The sequence below is a fragment of the Toxorhynchites rutilus genome, chromosome 2, assembly GCF_029784135.1.
Source record: "Toxorhynchites rutilus septentrionalis strain SRP chromosome 2, ASM2978413v1, whole genome shotgun sequence".
NCBI classification, from domain to species: Eukaryota; Metazoa; Arthropoda; class Insecta; order Diptera; family Culicidae; genus Toxorhynchites; species Toxorhynchites rutilus.
This window is the reverse complement of record NC_073745.1, coordinates 7,288,363-7,305,358: the sequence shown is the minus strand read 5'-3', so window position 1 is coordinate 7,305,358 and position 16,996 is coordinate 7,288,363. Positions and strand designations below refer to the sequence as shown.

At 41.0% G+C, this 16,996-nt stretch overlaps 1 protein-coding gene across 1 annotated transcript; it reads right to left on the bottom strand.

Moving 5' to 3' along the window:
• Positions 1-1,737: 1,737 nt before the first annotated feature.
• Positions 1,738-5,570, bottom strand: LOC129770216 (serine/threonine-protein kinase PITSLRE). Its single transcript, XM_055772910.1, has 3 exons — positions 5,293-5,570; positions 2,870-5,222; positions 1,738-2,805 (listed from the first exon to the last, which is right to left on the bottom strand). The coding sequence occupies exons 1-3, from the start codon at positions 5,346-5,348 to the stop codon at positions 2,704-2,706; spliced, it is 2,511 nt and encodes an 836-aa protein (XP_055628885.1). The 5' UTR covers positions 5,349-5,570; the 3' UTR covers positions 1,738-2,703.
• Between the last annotated feature and the right edge of the window lie 11,426 nt (positions 5,571-16,996).

Below are 16,996 nucleotides of genomic sequence, written 5' to 3'. Positions count from 1 at the left end.
TTGTGGCCCTATGCTTCTCCCGTCATTCGCGCTTATCTCTGGTGCGCCGAAGAGGACGGGTCCTAAACAAATTAGTGCGCTTCGCGCATGTTTACGCCTATCGTAAAACATATGCCTGATTATTTTTCCCGCCTGTTCTGTGCGGTCCTAATCTAATCTACCAGCGTGAGAATTTCTGTTTCTCTTCCTCCACTACGCCACCGCGTAGAGTCCCAAACAAACATATGCCCTAAATTGCGTGCGTCATAAATTTACGCCGCTTATCGCTTAAACGCATGCGTTTAGCGTCCTATTTGGTCTTCGGTCCTTCGCTCTCAAGCGATAAGGCGCGAGACCATGCGGTTAGCAATTAGGTTTTGACTCCCACATGGGAATCTAAATAAACGCTGTGGTTTACACGCCTTTTCCTTTTTCGGCCCTTCGCACATTTCATGCGATAAGGCACAAACCTAACTTTGCTAATTGCCGTCATTAAATATTTATTTTTGTCTGGCTCCCGGTCTGGGCCGCACTTGATCAAACTAGCACCCCTTGGGTGGCCCGGTGCTCTCGCTTGGGTCTTATCTAAACTCATAAGGCTCGGATGTAAAAACATCTGGCACGGTAATCTTGTTGGAAGCTAAAGACGGAAGAGAAACAGTCCCTTTTCGCTGGTATTGATTTTTATTTGCGCCTGTTGCGCTTATCTCATACAGACCCAGGCTGAGTCAAAACAGATGCTCGCCTGAATCTGTTTACAAATAAATTTGTTCTTCTCTATAATTGCCAAATGCGCTACAATATCAAAATTTACATTGCGCCTGGAAGCGCTCCTATCTTTTTATTATTTTCAATTTTACTGGGTCCGTAACAGTCAGTGAAAAAGATCACAAGCGCGTAGTTAAGCAGTTTAGACGTGATCCGAGAAGTTCGGTCCGGGATGTCGCCAATAAGCTGAATTTGTCAAGTTCATTCGTCCAGCGGACCAAGCAGCGGGAGGGCCTGCGTACATACAAGGTTCAGAAGGCTCCTAACCGCGACGAAAGGCAAAACATGGTGGGGAAGACGCGAGCCCGGAAGCTGTACACCGAAATGCTGACGAAGTCGCATTGCCTGGTAATGGACGACGAAACCTACGTCAGAGCGGACTTTCGTCAGCTGCCGGGCCTGTTGTTCTTCTCCGCAGAGGACAAATTCAGCGTTCCGGAGGAGATTCGCAAGCAGAAACTATCCAAGTTTGCCAAAAAGTACATGGTGTGGCAAGCGATCTGCTCTTGCGGAAAGCGGAGCGCCCCCTTCGTGATGACCGGCACGGTAAACGGGCAGGTTTACCTTAAGGAGTGCCTACAGAAGCGCTTACTACCACTATTGAAGCAGCACGAGGGCCCGACCATCTTCTGGCCGGATCTCGCTTCGTGCCACTATTCAAAGGACGTGTTGGAGTGGTACGAAGCCAACGGGGTCACCTTTGTGCCAAAGGAAATGAACCCGCCCAACGCGCCGGAGCTTCGCCCAATAGAGAAATATTGGGCGATTATGAAGCAGGCCCTCCGGAAGAACCCAAAAGTTGTCAAATCGGAGGCGGACTTCAAGAGAAAATGGATTTCTGTTCAAAAAAAAACTACAACCTGACGTTGTACAGAACCTTATGGACGGGGTAAAGAGGAAGGTGCGAGCATACGGGTTTGGGCTCGATGTATGAATAAAAAGAAAATGCCAAAAGTTGTTTAATAGTTTTTATTTTACTGTCTAAAATTTTCAAAAGGATCGGTCTACTGGGCGAATTTCTACAGCGTTTTTTCCGTGATGCAATTTGATGTGACACACACTTTATTCGTACGACAACTCCTCATAAGTTCTTGATAGGGTGATGTTCCTATGTTGGTATGTTGATAGAAATATTTCTCCCCTTCACCCCTTCCTCCGCTGAAATGGAGAGGGTGTCCCATAAAAATAATACACATATTTCAACCAAGCATGGCAATTGAAAATTTTCGGAAGACTCTGAAGGAAAATGGGAAAATTTAATTCGCATATGTTCTACTGCGGTTACTGCGTATTAGAGATAGGAAATTGCATTACGTAGGAGAGGAGGGGGTTCAAAATCCAGATTTTGAGCGTTACGTAATTTGTGCACGACGCCTTAAGAAATTTCGTAGGTCAGAAGATCAGATCGCTATGCCTGCGTCGGATGTTTCGAATTTTCTTCTGGAGAACGATGGAAAATTTGGAGGAAATTACAGATATTTATTTATTTTCAATTTTACACGCTTTAAATTGCTTGAACGAGTTTAAAATTATTTTATTTAGATTCGATAGTTCTCAAGAACGAATTATTCCCACTTAGAATAATCGTATCCGTTCTATCGTATCTCTACATATATATTACTGATTTCAGGAAACAATCTGTTTGAATTGATAACGGTATGTCGTGCTAGTATATGCGACTTCGTACGATACACGTAACTGATAGAAAATACAAGCGCTACTCTCTTCACAAACTGGTGATAATACAATGCTTATCACTACTGGTTTCGAGACGACCATTATCAATGCAGCCATTCGATCGACGTGACCACGCGCTGCAGCCCACTCCAATTTCAATTTGTCACCAATTATCGCGGTTCGTTATCAACCACGGAACAATTAAATTTTGGTTCAGTTCTCAGTGATGCCAGATTAATTGCAACTGACCGAGTTTTGGGAGCCAGACTTGACCCTCTATCAAAATTTCAAGCTGAATCCGGGGCCCATTGCCATCTGTCGGGATTCCGCATAGGTACCACCGAGATGAAATCCTGGATTGTCGGCGACGGCGTCATCACCCTGTAAGAAACGAAACAAAATATTTATAAATTCGCTCACATATAAGATTTGCAATCAAACCTACCAATTTCTTAAATTCTCCCCCTCCACTCGGCGGCTTGGGGCTGGACGCAAGCGCCTTCTTCAGACCCAACTCACTCTTCGCCGGCCAGGTTGGAAACATTGCGGGATCGATGGGAAGCGGCAACTCCTTGAAGTAGCTATGCTTCAGCGCCGATTCCGCTGTCAATCGCTGCTTGGGATCGAATGTTAGCAAACCTTGGAGCAGCGAAATTCCAAGCTCACTGGTTTGGTGGGCGAATCGTTTCCGCAAATTAGACACCGGATACTCGGTGAAGGTCATCTTCTGCACGGCTGGAAGCTGATTATATCCGGGCCATATTTTCTCGTTCGGTGTTCCAAGTTCCTTGAAGATTCGATTCAGCTGATCGAGTTCCGTTTTGCCCGGAAAGAGGGCGGCCATCGAGAGAAATTCGGCGAAAATGCAACCAACCGACCAAATGTCGATCGGTGTGGAATATTCTTTGCAGCATAGCAAGAGTTCCGGGGCGCGGTACCAAAGAGTAACCACCACCGAAGTGTAAGCTTTCAACGGGGAGCCATACTCACGCGCAAGACCAAAATCTCCTACCTTGAGAATTCCCTTGTGAGAAAGCAGAAGATTGGATGTTTTGAGATCCCGATGAAGAATCCAGTTGTCATGCAGATGGGCCACGGCTTTTAGTAGCTGCTGTGTTAGACATTTAACTTCACCAGGAAGAAATACTTGCTTTTTGTGTTTCATAGTTTCCATCAGAGATTTAAGGTCATGTTCAACGTAATCCATCACGATAAATATCTTGTCCATGTTGCTTCCAACAACTATTTCCCTAACTGTTACTATATTCGGGTGCTGTCCTTTAAGCAGGGTATTGATTTCCCTGAGGGAAGTAATGGGGAAGCCCTCTTTCTCTTTCTCCATTTTCAATCTCTTCAGCGCAACGATTTCCTCTGTTCGTTTATCCTTAGCCCGGTAAACTACTCCATATGTTCCTTCCTCAATTCGATTCAAACATTGAAACTCCTCAACAGATCGACATCCCTGAATACCAGGCAAATATGGCGGAAGCTGCTCTTCTTCCGCTATCTCGATTGGTGATTTCGGTTCGTCATTTTCCTTCAACTTTTGTTTGGCTTCCGTTTCGGTGTCAGATCTTGGAGACACACTACGGCTGCTTTCGTGGCGACGACGGGGACTTCTCGATCGACTTCTGCTCGATTCTGAACCGGACCTCGAACGAGTTGATCGAGATCGTGACCGGTATCTCGAACCAGATCTCGATCTGGAATTACTCCGATCTGCTCGGTCAGATTTTGCTAAATCGCCCACCGAAAGAGGACTTCCGGGTGGTTTCTCATCTTCCTCAGAAGCGTCACGAGAATCTTCCGATTCACTGCTGGACGAGGAACTGTCAGTGTTCGTGTCATCCTCTTCCTCATCAGCAATTCCTTCCTTGTCAGATTGTTCCGATCCAGCCCTTCGTGCCACCTTTGACTTTTTTCTTTTCTTTTTACCTTCGTCTCCACTTTCCATCTCAACATCGTGATCCAGAAGCTTCTTGCTTTTCTTTTCATCCGGCGATGTGGATGGGGCAGTAGTATTTTTACGCTCTCTCCGCATCAATCGCCGCACTTCCAATTCATCTCGTGCCGCTTCCTTCCTGCGAGCCATTTGACGTTCAGCTTCCAGCAGCTTGGCTCTTCTCTCGTCGTGACCTTTGTCCTTCACCTCCGTTGTAACCTTTTTCGAGAACTCGGCCTCGTATTCTGGGCTCTCCATTATCTCTACGTATTCCGCTTCGCTTTGTTCTCTGTGTTCATGGCGCCGATGGCGATGGTGCCTTTTTTCCTTCCAACCCTCTTCGTCATACATCGGCTGATCCTGCTGTTGTTTTTTGTCCGAATCATGTTTACTCTTCTTGTGCAGAAGTCTCGTTCTCAAATCTTCCAGCAACTTGTCCGCATCTTGCTTCTCATTGCCATCTTTCCTCCTCTCGCGCTCTTTCTCATAGTATTCCCGTTCTCGTTCCTTCTTGCTGACATAGGTCTCCCGCATTTCACCATAGAATGGGTTCATCTCATAGCGAACTTCCCTCGAATGATGCCCGGAGGATCCGTGGTATCGATCTCGTTCGTGGCCACGTTCTCTCGATTTTTCCGGTCTCATGCCCTTCTGGTACCGATCTCGTTCCCTGTCCCGATGGGCACGAAAATCACGCCTAGACTCAGCATAGGGTTCTCTGCTTCCGGAACCGGAGTGCCGGTGGTGCTCCCTGGAATGTTTGGATTTTTTCTCCTTCCGCTTGGCATAGTATCCTCCGGATGTGGGCGGTGGTGGTTTGATGTCCAGAGAATCGGTAGTTTCTTCCTCGCCAGCACTGGAAATATACAAACACACCACTGTTCGTGAGAAAACACTTTCACGCGCGAAAACCTTTGGTAACTTACCTAAAATCACCTGAACTCAAAACCTGCCCATCCTCGCTTTGATCACTGCCACTCATAGTTAATATTTGAGTTTATACACTTTCAAAAATATGAATGTTTCATAAAAATACAACCACAGCAGTGAAACTCCATACAATAAACTGACTAAAAAGTGTCCACATTTTCGTCGCTTGTTTACGTAGGAATATAATTTTTTCAGGTACACTTGATTTCAGGGGTATGAATAAAACGTCAAATCCCTCATATTGCAGGGGTATGAATAAAACGTCAAATCCCTCATATTGCCAGTGTACCAGGGGATAGTAACTTCAAGCAAAAAAGTGGGACCGATTCGAGATTGCTTTTATGTAAACAGTGAACTTTTTTTACACTCTAAAAATTGCACCGACTTGCACTGACGACTGAATGATATTGTCAATTTGTACGAGATGCCTCAAAACAGCTGGGAATAAATATTGTTTATATACAGTAAGTTACATTTAATGCGACGTTTAGATTATTGGACAGACCTGTAATGTGACACGTTTAATTGGACATTTTTGTAAACATCGAGTTCGGGGCCCGAATTATGGCGTCATATTAAAGTTGCCACCAGACTTAGACACTGTACCACTCACATCGTCAATGTTCAATTACAGGCCAAAATCGCCTCCAAAGCGACACTGAGTGGTGCCTCGGCATGTCGTATTGAAGTTAAATTACTGTATTATATTGTTATTTATGTTCGCATCATAAACAACGAACACACATTTATTTTCCACTTGCAACCGTATTCACGATCATTGGATGGATGAATATACGATTTATACATGCATCTAGTACGACTATTGTCATGCATATCTACGATTTAAAACAGACAACCAAAAAACGAATGGCGGAAACGTTCTTGATAATTATTATAATTATTACAGATTTTTGTAAATACATGTATGTTTGGAATATTGCGTTAAAAATTATTTTTAAGTCCGAATATTTCCGGTTACAAGAAAAGTGAAAGTTAAAGTTGCTTTTTTTATTTTTAACTTTTAAGAACGAAAGATTATCTGTTTGCCGGTCTTTTGCGTTCTGATAAACATAGTTACAAAAATAAATTAGTTCAACTTCCTCATTCAATTTCACTTAACTCAAAACTGTAAACATGAGATTATGAACTTGACAAACCAAGCTGCCAAGATGCCAACTCAGAAAACATTAAATCGTATAACTATCGTATATAGAGCATCGAATATCTGATATTTTGGGTGATATATGATGTGCCCAAATAGCATATACAGTAAGTTACCTCTAATCCTCGACATACCGAGGCACTACTCAGTATCGCGTTAGAGGTGATTGGCCTTTAATTGGACATTCACGATGATAGTGGTACAATGTCGACATCTGGTGGCGACTTTCAATCTGGGGCCGTACTTTGGGTACCAAACTCGATGTTTACAAAATATCCAATTAGAGGTGAAAATGTCCAATTATTTGTGTCCCATTACAGGTCTGTCCAATTAACTAAATGTCGAATTAGAGGTAACTTACTGTACATGCAAGGTCATTAGGCAATACCTAATAACATAATAAGTCTGTTGTCATACGAATATACGATTCATCACTGCCATTAAAAAAATGGCGGAAAATATCAAAGTAAAATGTTCGGCCCGGGGAATCACCATTTTTGTATGTATATAGAACCTTTCGAAACATTTATGTTTGTACAAATAGAAATTAATCAATTGAATTTTAAGGATATAAATGTTTGATATTAGTAGTGACGACGGTTATGAAATTGCTCCGATGGGATTTGAACTCCGGTTGTTTGAATTATCAAACTGCAGCTAGCTCGTACGGCTATCTGAAATATGATTTTAGGGCAAATAAAGCTCTTACATATGATACGAAAGAGTTGCAATCGGATACGTCATTCCTGATTGTTTATTGTGCTTTAGTGGAAATATCGCAAAATTTATATAGAAATGTTTAAATAATGTTCAGTACTACATGTTTCAAGTAATCAAATAACATGAAGTAACAAATTTCATTCATATTTTAACAATTTAAAACTGCCTTCGAACCGGCCCAGCAAACATTAAATCGTAAAAAAATCGAGGAGTTTTATCCGAGACACGACCGCTTAGAACGTAGGACTACGCATTCTTCTTTCTTTTGAAATTTGATGGTTAATCATTTCGAATATAATTTGCGAATACGTCGAAATTTCATAAATAACTCTTTAGTAAAAAGTTCCAGGGACTCTCAAAAGGTTTAATGGCTTGCGTAGTTTTGTAGAATCATTTCGAGAAGCAACGATCATTTTTTGCCTTTGCGAGAACAATACACTAATTGGTCATATGTCGCAATTTGTTTCTTTATATCAATGCACGCATTGCACTGAATATATACAGGAGGCATCTTCCGTGCATCGCCATCAAAGACGAATGAACTGGCTGAGTTTCAAGTGTCTATAATTCAAAAGAAAAAAGAAAAACTGCATCGTCATTCAACAAGTATCAAACACGCGTCTAACAGATGCACACAGTTGCAGTGCTAAAAATGAAACATCGCGAGAATGACTGTTTATGAAAAATCGTTTCTCGACTCTCGGTCAAAACCGTCAACAAAGTTTCTCTAAGTTTCTATGTTTCGCGCAACGAAAATGTTGCTTGTTTCCGAAAAACCAAACATCGATGTTTAGAAGCGACCTATAATCATTTGCACTCTTCTCTTTTTTCGCTTTCTTTGCCATGACTCGGATGGTTGTGTTAATTGCAATGCCAGATACACTTCAAATGAAATATTCACTAGCGTTCACAGCTCGAGGGGAAACATTAAACACAAAACGAGTAGAATAAGCTACCTTTGTTGTTTCGGGCACAGAAAGATTCTGAGAATTTTCCTCAGAGGAGATGCAATACTTATACGCTAGAAACAGCTTACTTATAATGCAAGGGTGGAGTTTACTTCGCAATTTTTTTCATTCTGCTATCCCCCTTCGTTGTTTCTGTTCTAGCGGTTGCACAAATGAACAGAACAAAAGTATGGGAAAATGGGAATGCTTCCAATTTTCATCAGTTTAAACCCAATACAGACTATGGGATTGTAATGTAAAGCATATCAAACAAAAAAAATCTTAGAAAATTTCCAATTTGATTGGTATGCAAATCGTTTAAATTCGTTCGTAGAAAAAATAGTTATTAACGTTAACTTTATTTCAGGGAGACTTCAACTCTCACGGAACTGCCTGGGGGGAACAGTACGACGACAATCGTTCATCGTTGATCTATGACCTTTGTAACAGCTTCAATATGACCGTTTTGAATACTGGGGAAACAACACGTGTACCTAAACCTCCTGCTAACCCAAGTGCTCTTGACCTCTCGCTTTGCTCGAATTCACTATCGTTAGATTGCAAGTGGAATGTAATCCAGGACCCCAACGGTAGTGATCACTTGCCAATCAAAATTTCCATCACCATTGGGTCGAATTCTTCTGAATCTATAAACATGGCATATGACCTCACAAGACACATTGACTGGAAAAAATATGCGGACGCGATTGCTCTAGCCATCAATTCCAGAGATGGCTTACCTCCATTGGAGGAGTATAACTTCCTTTCTCGTTTGATCTATGACAGCGCAGTTCGCGCTCAAACGAAACCCATCCCAGGTTCCACTATTCGCCGAAGGCCTCCCAATCTATGGTGGGATAGCCAGTGTTCCAAGCTTTATGTAGAAAAATCGAATGCATTTAAAGCTTTTCGGAAACGTGGAACCCCTGAAAATTTTCAAACGTATTTAGCCCTTGAAGATCAATTTAAAAACTTAATCAAAGGGAAAAAACGTGCTTATTGGCGAAATTTCGTGGGAGGTTTGTCACGAGAAACGTCAATGAAAAAATTATGGAAAGTGGCTCGAAACATGAGAAATCGCTATTCAACGAATGAAAGCGAAGAATATTCACATCGATGGATTTTTAATTTTGCACGGAAGGTTTGTCCTGATTCCGCTCCTGTGCAAAAAATTGTTCGAGATATACCACAAGATAGGTGCAATCTTGATTCCGAGTTTTCGATGGTAGAATTCTCTCTTGCTCTGCTTTCTTGTAACAATTCTGCTCCGGGATCGGATAGAATTAAGTTCAACTTGCTGAAAAACCTCCCTGATGTGGCGAAACATCGCTTGTTGAATTTATTCAATCGGTTTCTGGAGAATAATATTGTTCCAGATGATTGGAGACAAGTACGAGTTATAGCTATTCAAAAACCCGGAAAACCCGCGTCCGACTTCAATTCGTACCGCCCAATAGCAATGCTGTCTTGTATACGGAAATTGTTGGAGAAAATGATCTTGTTTCGCCTTGATCGATGGGTTGAAACGAATGGCCTACTCTCAGATACACAATATGGATTCCGCAGGGGCAAGGGGACGAATGATTGTCTTGCGTTGCTTTCTTCAGAAATTCAAATGGCTTACGCCGAAAAAAAACAAATGGCTTCAGTATTCTTGGACATAAAGGGGGCTTTCGATTCTGTTTCAATAGAGGTTTTGTCGGACAAATTACACTCTCGGGGTCTGCCGCCTCTATTGAATAATATGTTATATAACTTGCTTTGTGAGAAACATTTGAACTTTTCTCACGGAGATTCGGCAGTAAGTCGGGTCTCTTACATGGGCCTCCCCCAGGGCTCATGTTTAAGCCCCCTTTTGTACAACTTCTATGTAAGCGACATCGACAATTGCCTTACACAAAATTGCAGCCTAAGACAACTTGCAGATGATGGAGTGGTGTCTGTCGTAGGATCAAACGAATCCGACCTGCAAGGACCCTTACAAGATACTTTGAACAATTTTTCAACCTGGGCCATTGGGCTAGGGATCGAATTCTCCACGGAGAAAACAGAGATGGTGGTTTTTTCTAGGAAGCATAGACCAGCAAAACCAAAGCTTCAACTTTTGGGTAAACCGATCACTCATGCTATGTCATTCTAGTATCTTGGGGTCTGGTTCGACTCCAAATGTACTTGGGGGGCCCATATTAGGTATCTGAGTAAAAAATGCCAGCAAAGAATAAACTTTCTCCGTACAATTACCGGCACCTGGTGGGGAGCCCATCCCGAAGATCTTATAATGTTGTATCGAACAACTATTCTCTCAGTGATGGAGTATGGCAGTTTCTGTTTTCAATCAGCTGCCAAAACACACCTCATTAAACTCGAGCGAATTCAGTATCTTTGTCTCCGTATTGCGTTGGGATGTATGCCCTCAACGCATACCATGAGTCTCGAGGTTTTGGCAGGCCTACTCCCACTAAAAGATCGCTTCAATTTATTATCTCTTCGGTTCTTCATCCGGTGTAAGGTCATGAACCCATTGGTGATCGGAAATTTTGAGCAGCTGATCGAGCTAAATTTTCACTCCGGATTCATGAGTTCATATCATGAATTCATCTCCATGCAGGTTGATCCTTCTTCGTATATTCCCAACCGTGTTTGTTTCCTTGACTACATCAATTCCTCTGTGCATTTTGATCTGTCCATGAAGCAAGATATCCATGAATATTCAGATTACCAACGATCGAGGATCGCCAACGATCTTCGATGAAAAGTATGGGGGTATCAATTGTGATAATATGTACTTTACTGATGGGTCCACTATAAACGAGTCCACAGGATTTGGAGTGTTCAACGAATTTTTTAGCACCTCACACAGTCTTCAGAATCCTTGCTCAGTGTATATTGCTGAATTGGCAGCAATTCATTGGGCGCTGGACAGCGTCGCCTCACGACCTGTTGAACACTATTACATTGTAACGGATAGTCTTAGCTCTGTCGAAGCTATCCGTTCAGTGAGGCCGGAAAAGCACTCGCCGTACTTCCTTGAGAGAATACGAGAAATTTTGAGTGCTTTATCCAGACGCTGTTATGTCATTACCTTTATCTGGGTCCCTTCACATTGCTCCATTCCGGGTAATGAGAGGGCTGACTCATTAGCAAAGGTAGGTGCAATTGAAGGCGATATTTATCAGCGTCAAATCGCCTTCAATGAATTTTATTCTTTAGTCCGCAAAAATACCATCGCTAACTGGCAACGCAAGTGGAATGAAGATGAATTGGGCCGGTGGTTTCACTCGATTATCCCTAAGGTTAGCCTCAAACCGTGGTTCAAAAGTCTAGACTTGAGTCGGGACTTTATTCGCACCTTCTCCCGACTCATGTCCAATCACTGTTCGTTAGACGCGTTACTCTTTCGTTTCAATCTGGCCGGTAGCAATCTCTGCATTTGTGGCCGAGATTACCACGACATCGAACACGTTGTTTGGGCGTGTGAGGTGTATCTTGTTGCCAGATCGAATTTAGAAAACTCCCTTCGGGCTAGAGGAAGGCAGCCCAATGTGCCGGTGAGAGATGTGTTGGCTCGTTTAGACCTTGATTACATGTCCCATATATATGTTTTCCTTAAAGCTATAGATCTTCGTGTGTGATTGTCCCTACATCCTTATACCCTCCTTTCCTTCCTTTGCGGGTAATTCGTCCCCTTGCTATAAATAGTAGAATAAGTTGAAATGTAAATACACTATAGATATACGAATAGATTTAAGAAATGAGTGTTCATCAACATTGTTACAATTTCCTTATATCCCATCCTTCTCCTAAAAATATGTCACCCTCCTAAACTCGAGTACACCGCGAGTAATCGGTTTTCCACCTTACTAACCATAGATCTAAGAAAATTGTTTATGTATATAGTTTTAAAATTATATTTAAGAATTCGGCTCCTTTAAACTTAAGTAACTGAGCCTGTAAAAATAAACGAATTAATAATAATAATAATAACTTTATTTCATAAAAACGTGACCTGTTTTCTGATTTGGTACCCTTAATGGAAGACGTAGTCCTACGTTAAAAATATAAGATTGGTGGCGATATACATACATCCTAGACACATTACTTGTATGATGTGTATAACTGGCATATGCATATAAAATTGGAGGCCATATACATGTATATGGGGTATATGATGTAACATAAACGACAATTATACGATTTAAGTTTTTCTAAGATGTATGTATATCGCCTCCACGTTTACATGTATGAGCTGGCAGGCGCTTCATATACATGCAATTCATATTAGTCATACTTGTATGTTTGTGAATATAATCCTCAAAATACAATCATTACACTTAACCTTCGTTTCAAACAACTTATAAGCAACCAAATCACGCAATAAACATCAAGAATTGCTGGGAATCTGTTATCAACATTTGTTCAAATTTAAAAAGGTGCTTAACTTCAATTTTGTTGACATCTTTTATGCATTCAATTAAATTGTACGATACATCATTTATAAACATAAACATTCCCACCTTTCATCCTTCATTAAACACCTCGTAGTAGAAATCTGTCAGTATGCATACACTCTCCTACGAAACATAGTGGAAAAAAATATATTCGTCGATGTAAACAAGCGGTGAAAAAGGAGACACTTTTCGACGAGTGATTTGTATGAAGTTCCACTGCCGTGAGTGTACCCAATATTGCTGCGGTTCACTGACATTTTGGTTCTATCAATTACTGTTGTTCACAACTCGGTCCGTTTATATAGTCGAATAGTGGCTAACTTCAAACTCCCTGTTAAATGTAATCACCTCCATGTGAAACCGAAATATGAAAATCGCTCATGCAGTTAAAAATAAAGCACTATTATTTTTACTATCTCCGTGTTTTCGACGATTTCAATCCTCGCAAATGATATGTAGCAGCCGGGTGACGTCTTTAGAGAACCCCCATTGAACTGACAGGAGCCAACATATCGGGTATCCCACTGACATTTTCCCTTTGTTTTCATATGAATTGGGTATCCCACTGACAGTTCTGCTTGAGATTTTGCTAACGATCCTAGTATCAATCATAGCACCCGGCTGATATGTAGGTAAACAAATGACGCCATTTTTTTTTTTTGGTTTTGGGTAGCATATATTCAATTGATGTCTAACCCCTGCTTGATTTGAGAGTGTATGGATTTCTAGCTGTCTTGACGCAAGATCTTTAATGAAGAATGAGAAGATGGGAAGGTTTATATAAACATGTTTATAATTACATAAGTTTATTCAAATATTAATATTGACCTTATTTAACTATTCAGTGCAATTTTATCAAAATTTGAAAGAGAAATAAAAAAAGGAATGTTTTTTTTCAATATTTTTATGAGACGTCTATTAAAAATCCATGATTACCTTTGCTCTAATATTTACCACCCATTATTTGTTAAATTTTCCTGCTTTTCGTTATTTGACCTATCATTTTGACAATTCATTTTGAGAGGTTTAAAATTGCGACAAGATAGAAATTTGGTGTGAAAAAGCGAATTGTGGAAAATTAAGTCGCAAATTCTCTAAACTTTATAATTAAAGTTTGTATGTAGTATTTAATTTTTGAGTTTGTTTGAATGACAGATTGAATTGGATTCATAGCAGAATAAGATTTCATTTGATATTACGATTTTTGAAATCGACTCAATGGTTGTAAAATTATGACGTTTTGGAAGAAATCTTACTTATTTAATCAGCAAAAGGCCCCAGTGGCATGTGCTGTACAGAAAAGTCGTCTCCATTCACATGAATTTTATTTTTCTTCCAATTGTTAACTTTCAAACTTATTTCAAGGATCAACATATCATATCTTTCCATTAATTCGCAAACATGCCTAGTAGTAACTTAAAAAAAACAAACTCATATCCGACAAAAAGAGTCTTCGATCGCATATTTTTTATATATTTTTCACAGTTTTATAGTAGTTTTATAACGCTTTTTTATTTGGAGTGCCTTTTAATTGGCAGTTCGCCAGTTCGAGGAAGCGCCAATCAAGAAGCAATCATCCGTCATAATTGTATCAGTTTTACTCAGTTTTACTCAGTTTTTCAATGCCATTTTTATTGAAGGGTCTTTGAATGTTATACTCAAAAAATGAAGGCTCAGTATAAAAGTATTTAGTTTTGCAGTTTGTTTGACAAATGTATTCGTTTGATAATATTTATTAATATATATACATATATAAATTGGATTATATCACATCCACTATTCAAGGAAGTTAATGATATTTTCTACCATCAATCCAAATGCAGTAATCTTAATTATTATTATGGCCGCATTAAAAGACATGAAAAACAACAAGAAAAACGCGAACTTTGAAACTTGTGAACTATTGCAGTATTATTGCAGCCATTCCATGCCAAACTGATATAGTGGTTTTCAGATTTTCGTGAAAATTGGTAGCTTGTTTTCGTTATGGTAAAATATTGAACCTGTATTATTTTTTTGTTGGGTCCCAGCAAACATTAAGTCGTATGAATAGCTCTAATTGGAGGCGATATACATACAACCACGACTCATTTGTATGATATTTTTTTTTTTTTTTTCAAAATATATTTTTTATTAAGGCACATGTGGCGTTAGCCTGACGGGGCCGGGAGTCCAATATTTTGACAATTTTTGTCTTACAACTATGTTAGTAATATGTAACCGATTACTCGCGGTTGGCTCGAGGTTAGTATTACAAGTGTTCTCATAATTGGTATGTTGCAGTCTTCGATGCTCTATACGTGTGCCCGACACGGGCTACTTCCTATTGGGATGCAGCTGACCATTAATCAGCAACGCTTCCTAGTCTGTACCCCATATCTAGCGTGGTGCGTCTTTCTCGACTCGAGGAATCCAGGATAGAATGGTCACTAGCCGGCGCAATCATCAGTTCGTGTAGAGTTGTCATGAGCGGTACAACCTTTGGCTCTTGTTGAATGATCAGTGGACTGCACAACCTTCGGCCCGTGCATCTGTAAAGAGTGTGTGTATGTATTGCCGCGACTATGTAAAAGTTTATCGATCGGATAGGAGGGATATGAAACGGGGACACAACGAAGGAAACATCATTAAACGTTGACATCGGCGTTTCTGAGGAACAGGTATAGATGAAGCAGAAGATCAGGATCCCGGCTACCTAAGATATCCCGGACGGGGATATCCGATTTTCTGCCTTGTGCTCTCAGTGCTCTAGAGAGCTGAGAGCGAGCAGCATGGAACCGGATACACGACCAGACAGCATGCTCGATGTCGTGGTAGCCATCGCCACAATCACAAAGATTGTTTGCTGCGAGCCCAATGCGATAGAGATGCGCGTTTAGGTTGTACTGATTGGACATAAGCCGAGATATCACGCGAATGAAATCACGACCGACATTCAATCCCTTAAACCAAGCATTCGTCGAAACCTTAGGGATAATCGTGTGTAACCAACGACCGAACTCATCTTCACTCCACATGCGCTGCCAACTAACGAGTGTGTCCTGACGAGGAATGTGAAAAAATTCGTTATAAGCAATTTGCCTTTCAAAAAGTGTGCCTTCTGAAGCGCCCACCTTAGCTAGCGAGTCCGCTTTCTCATTCCCCGGAATCGAGCAATGAGAGGGAACCCATGCTAAGGTAATCTTGAATAATTTTTCGACCAAAACACTCAATAGATGTCTTATTCTTGTTAGGAAATAAGATGAGCGTTTATCAACCTTCATTGAGCGGATTGCCTCTATTGAGCTGAGACTGTCTGAAAAAATAAAATAATGGTCGATGGGCAGTGTTTCAATGATCCCTAGAGCATAGTATATCGCACCCATTTCTGCGACATACACGGAACAAGGATCTTTGAGTTTGAAAGAGGCACTGGAATTTTCATTGAAGATGCCGAAGCCAGTGGACCCGTTTATGTATGAACCGTCAGTAAAGAACATTTTATCAGATCCAACTTTCCCATATTTTTCCGAAAATATCGACGGAATAACATTGGAGCGTAGGTGATCTGGTATTCCATGGATTTTTTGTCGCATGGACAGATCAAAAATGACAGAGGAATTGCAAAAGTATGGGAAGCAAACTTGGTTGGAGATGCCCGGTGAAGGCTGGCACTTCATGACATAAAACTTGACTGAGGAGTCAGTTGGAGTAGATTTTCGAAGTTATCAATCACCAATGGATTCATGATCTTGCAACGGATGAGAAATCTGTAGGATAATTATGTGAACCGAAGAGTAAGCGGGGGTACTCCTGCCAAAACTTCGAGACTCATCGTATGTGTCGAATGCAAACACCCCATGGCTATACGCAAGCAACGATATTGTATCCTCTCCAGCTTGAGAATATGAATCCTGGCAGCTGATCGGAAGCAAAAACTGCCATATTCTAACACTGATAATATCGTTGTTTTGTACAACTGAATGAGGTCTCCTGGATGGGCGCCCCACCATGTCCCGGTTATTGTTTGGAGAAAATTGATTCTTTGCTGGCATTTCTGTTTCAAATACGCAATGTGTCTCCCCCAGGTACATTTAGAATCAAAATATACACCCAGGTATTTGAAAAACATAGAGTGTTGGATCGTTTTGCCGGATAGGTAAAGCTGGAATTGGGCGGGTTCGTGCTTCCTAGAAAAAACGACCATTTCAGTTTTCTCCGTAGAGAATTCGATACCCAGCTTGAGGGCCCACGTGAACAGATTGTTCAGGGTATCTTGCAACGACTTTTGCAGAGCGACGGGATTAGTACCCATGATGGAAATAACTCCATCGTCTGCAAGTTGTCTCAGCGTGCAGTCTCTAGTGAGACAATCATCCATATCATTGACGTAAAAACTGTACAAGAGGGGGCTTAGGCAGGAGCCTTGCGGTAGGCCCATAAA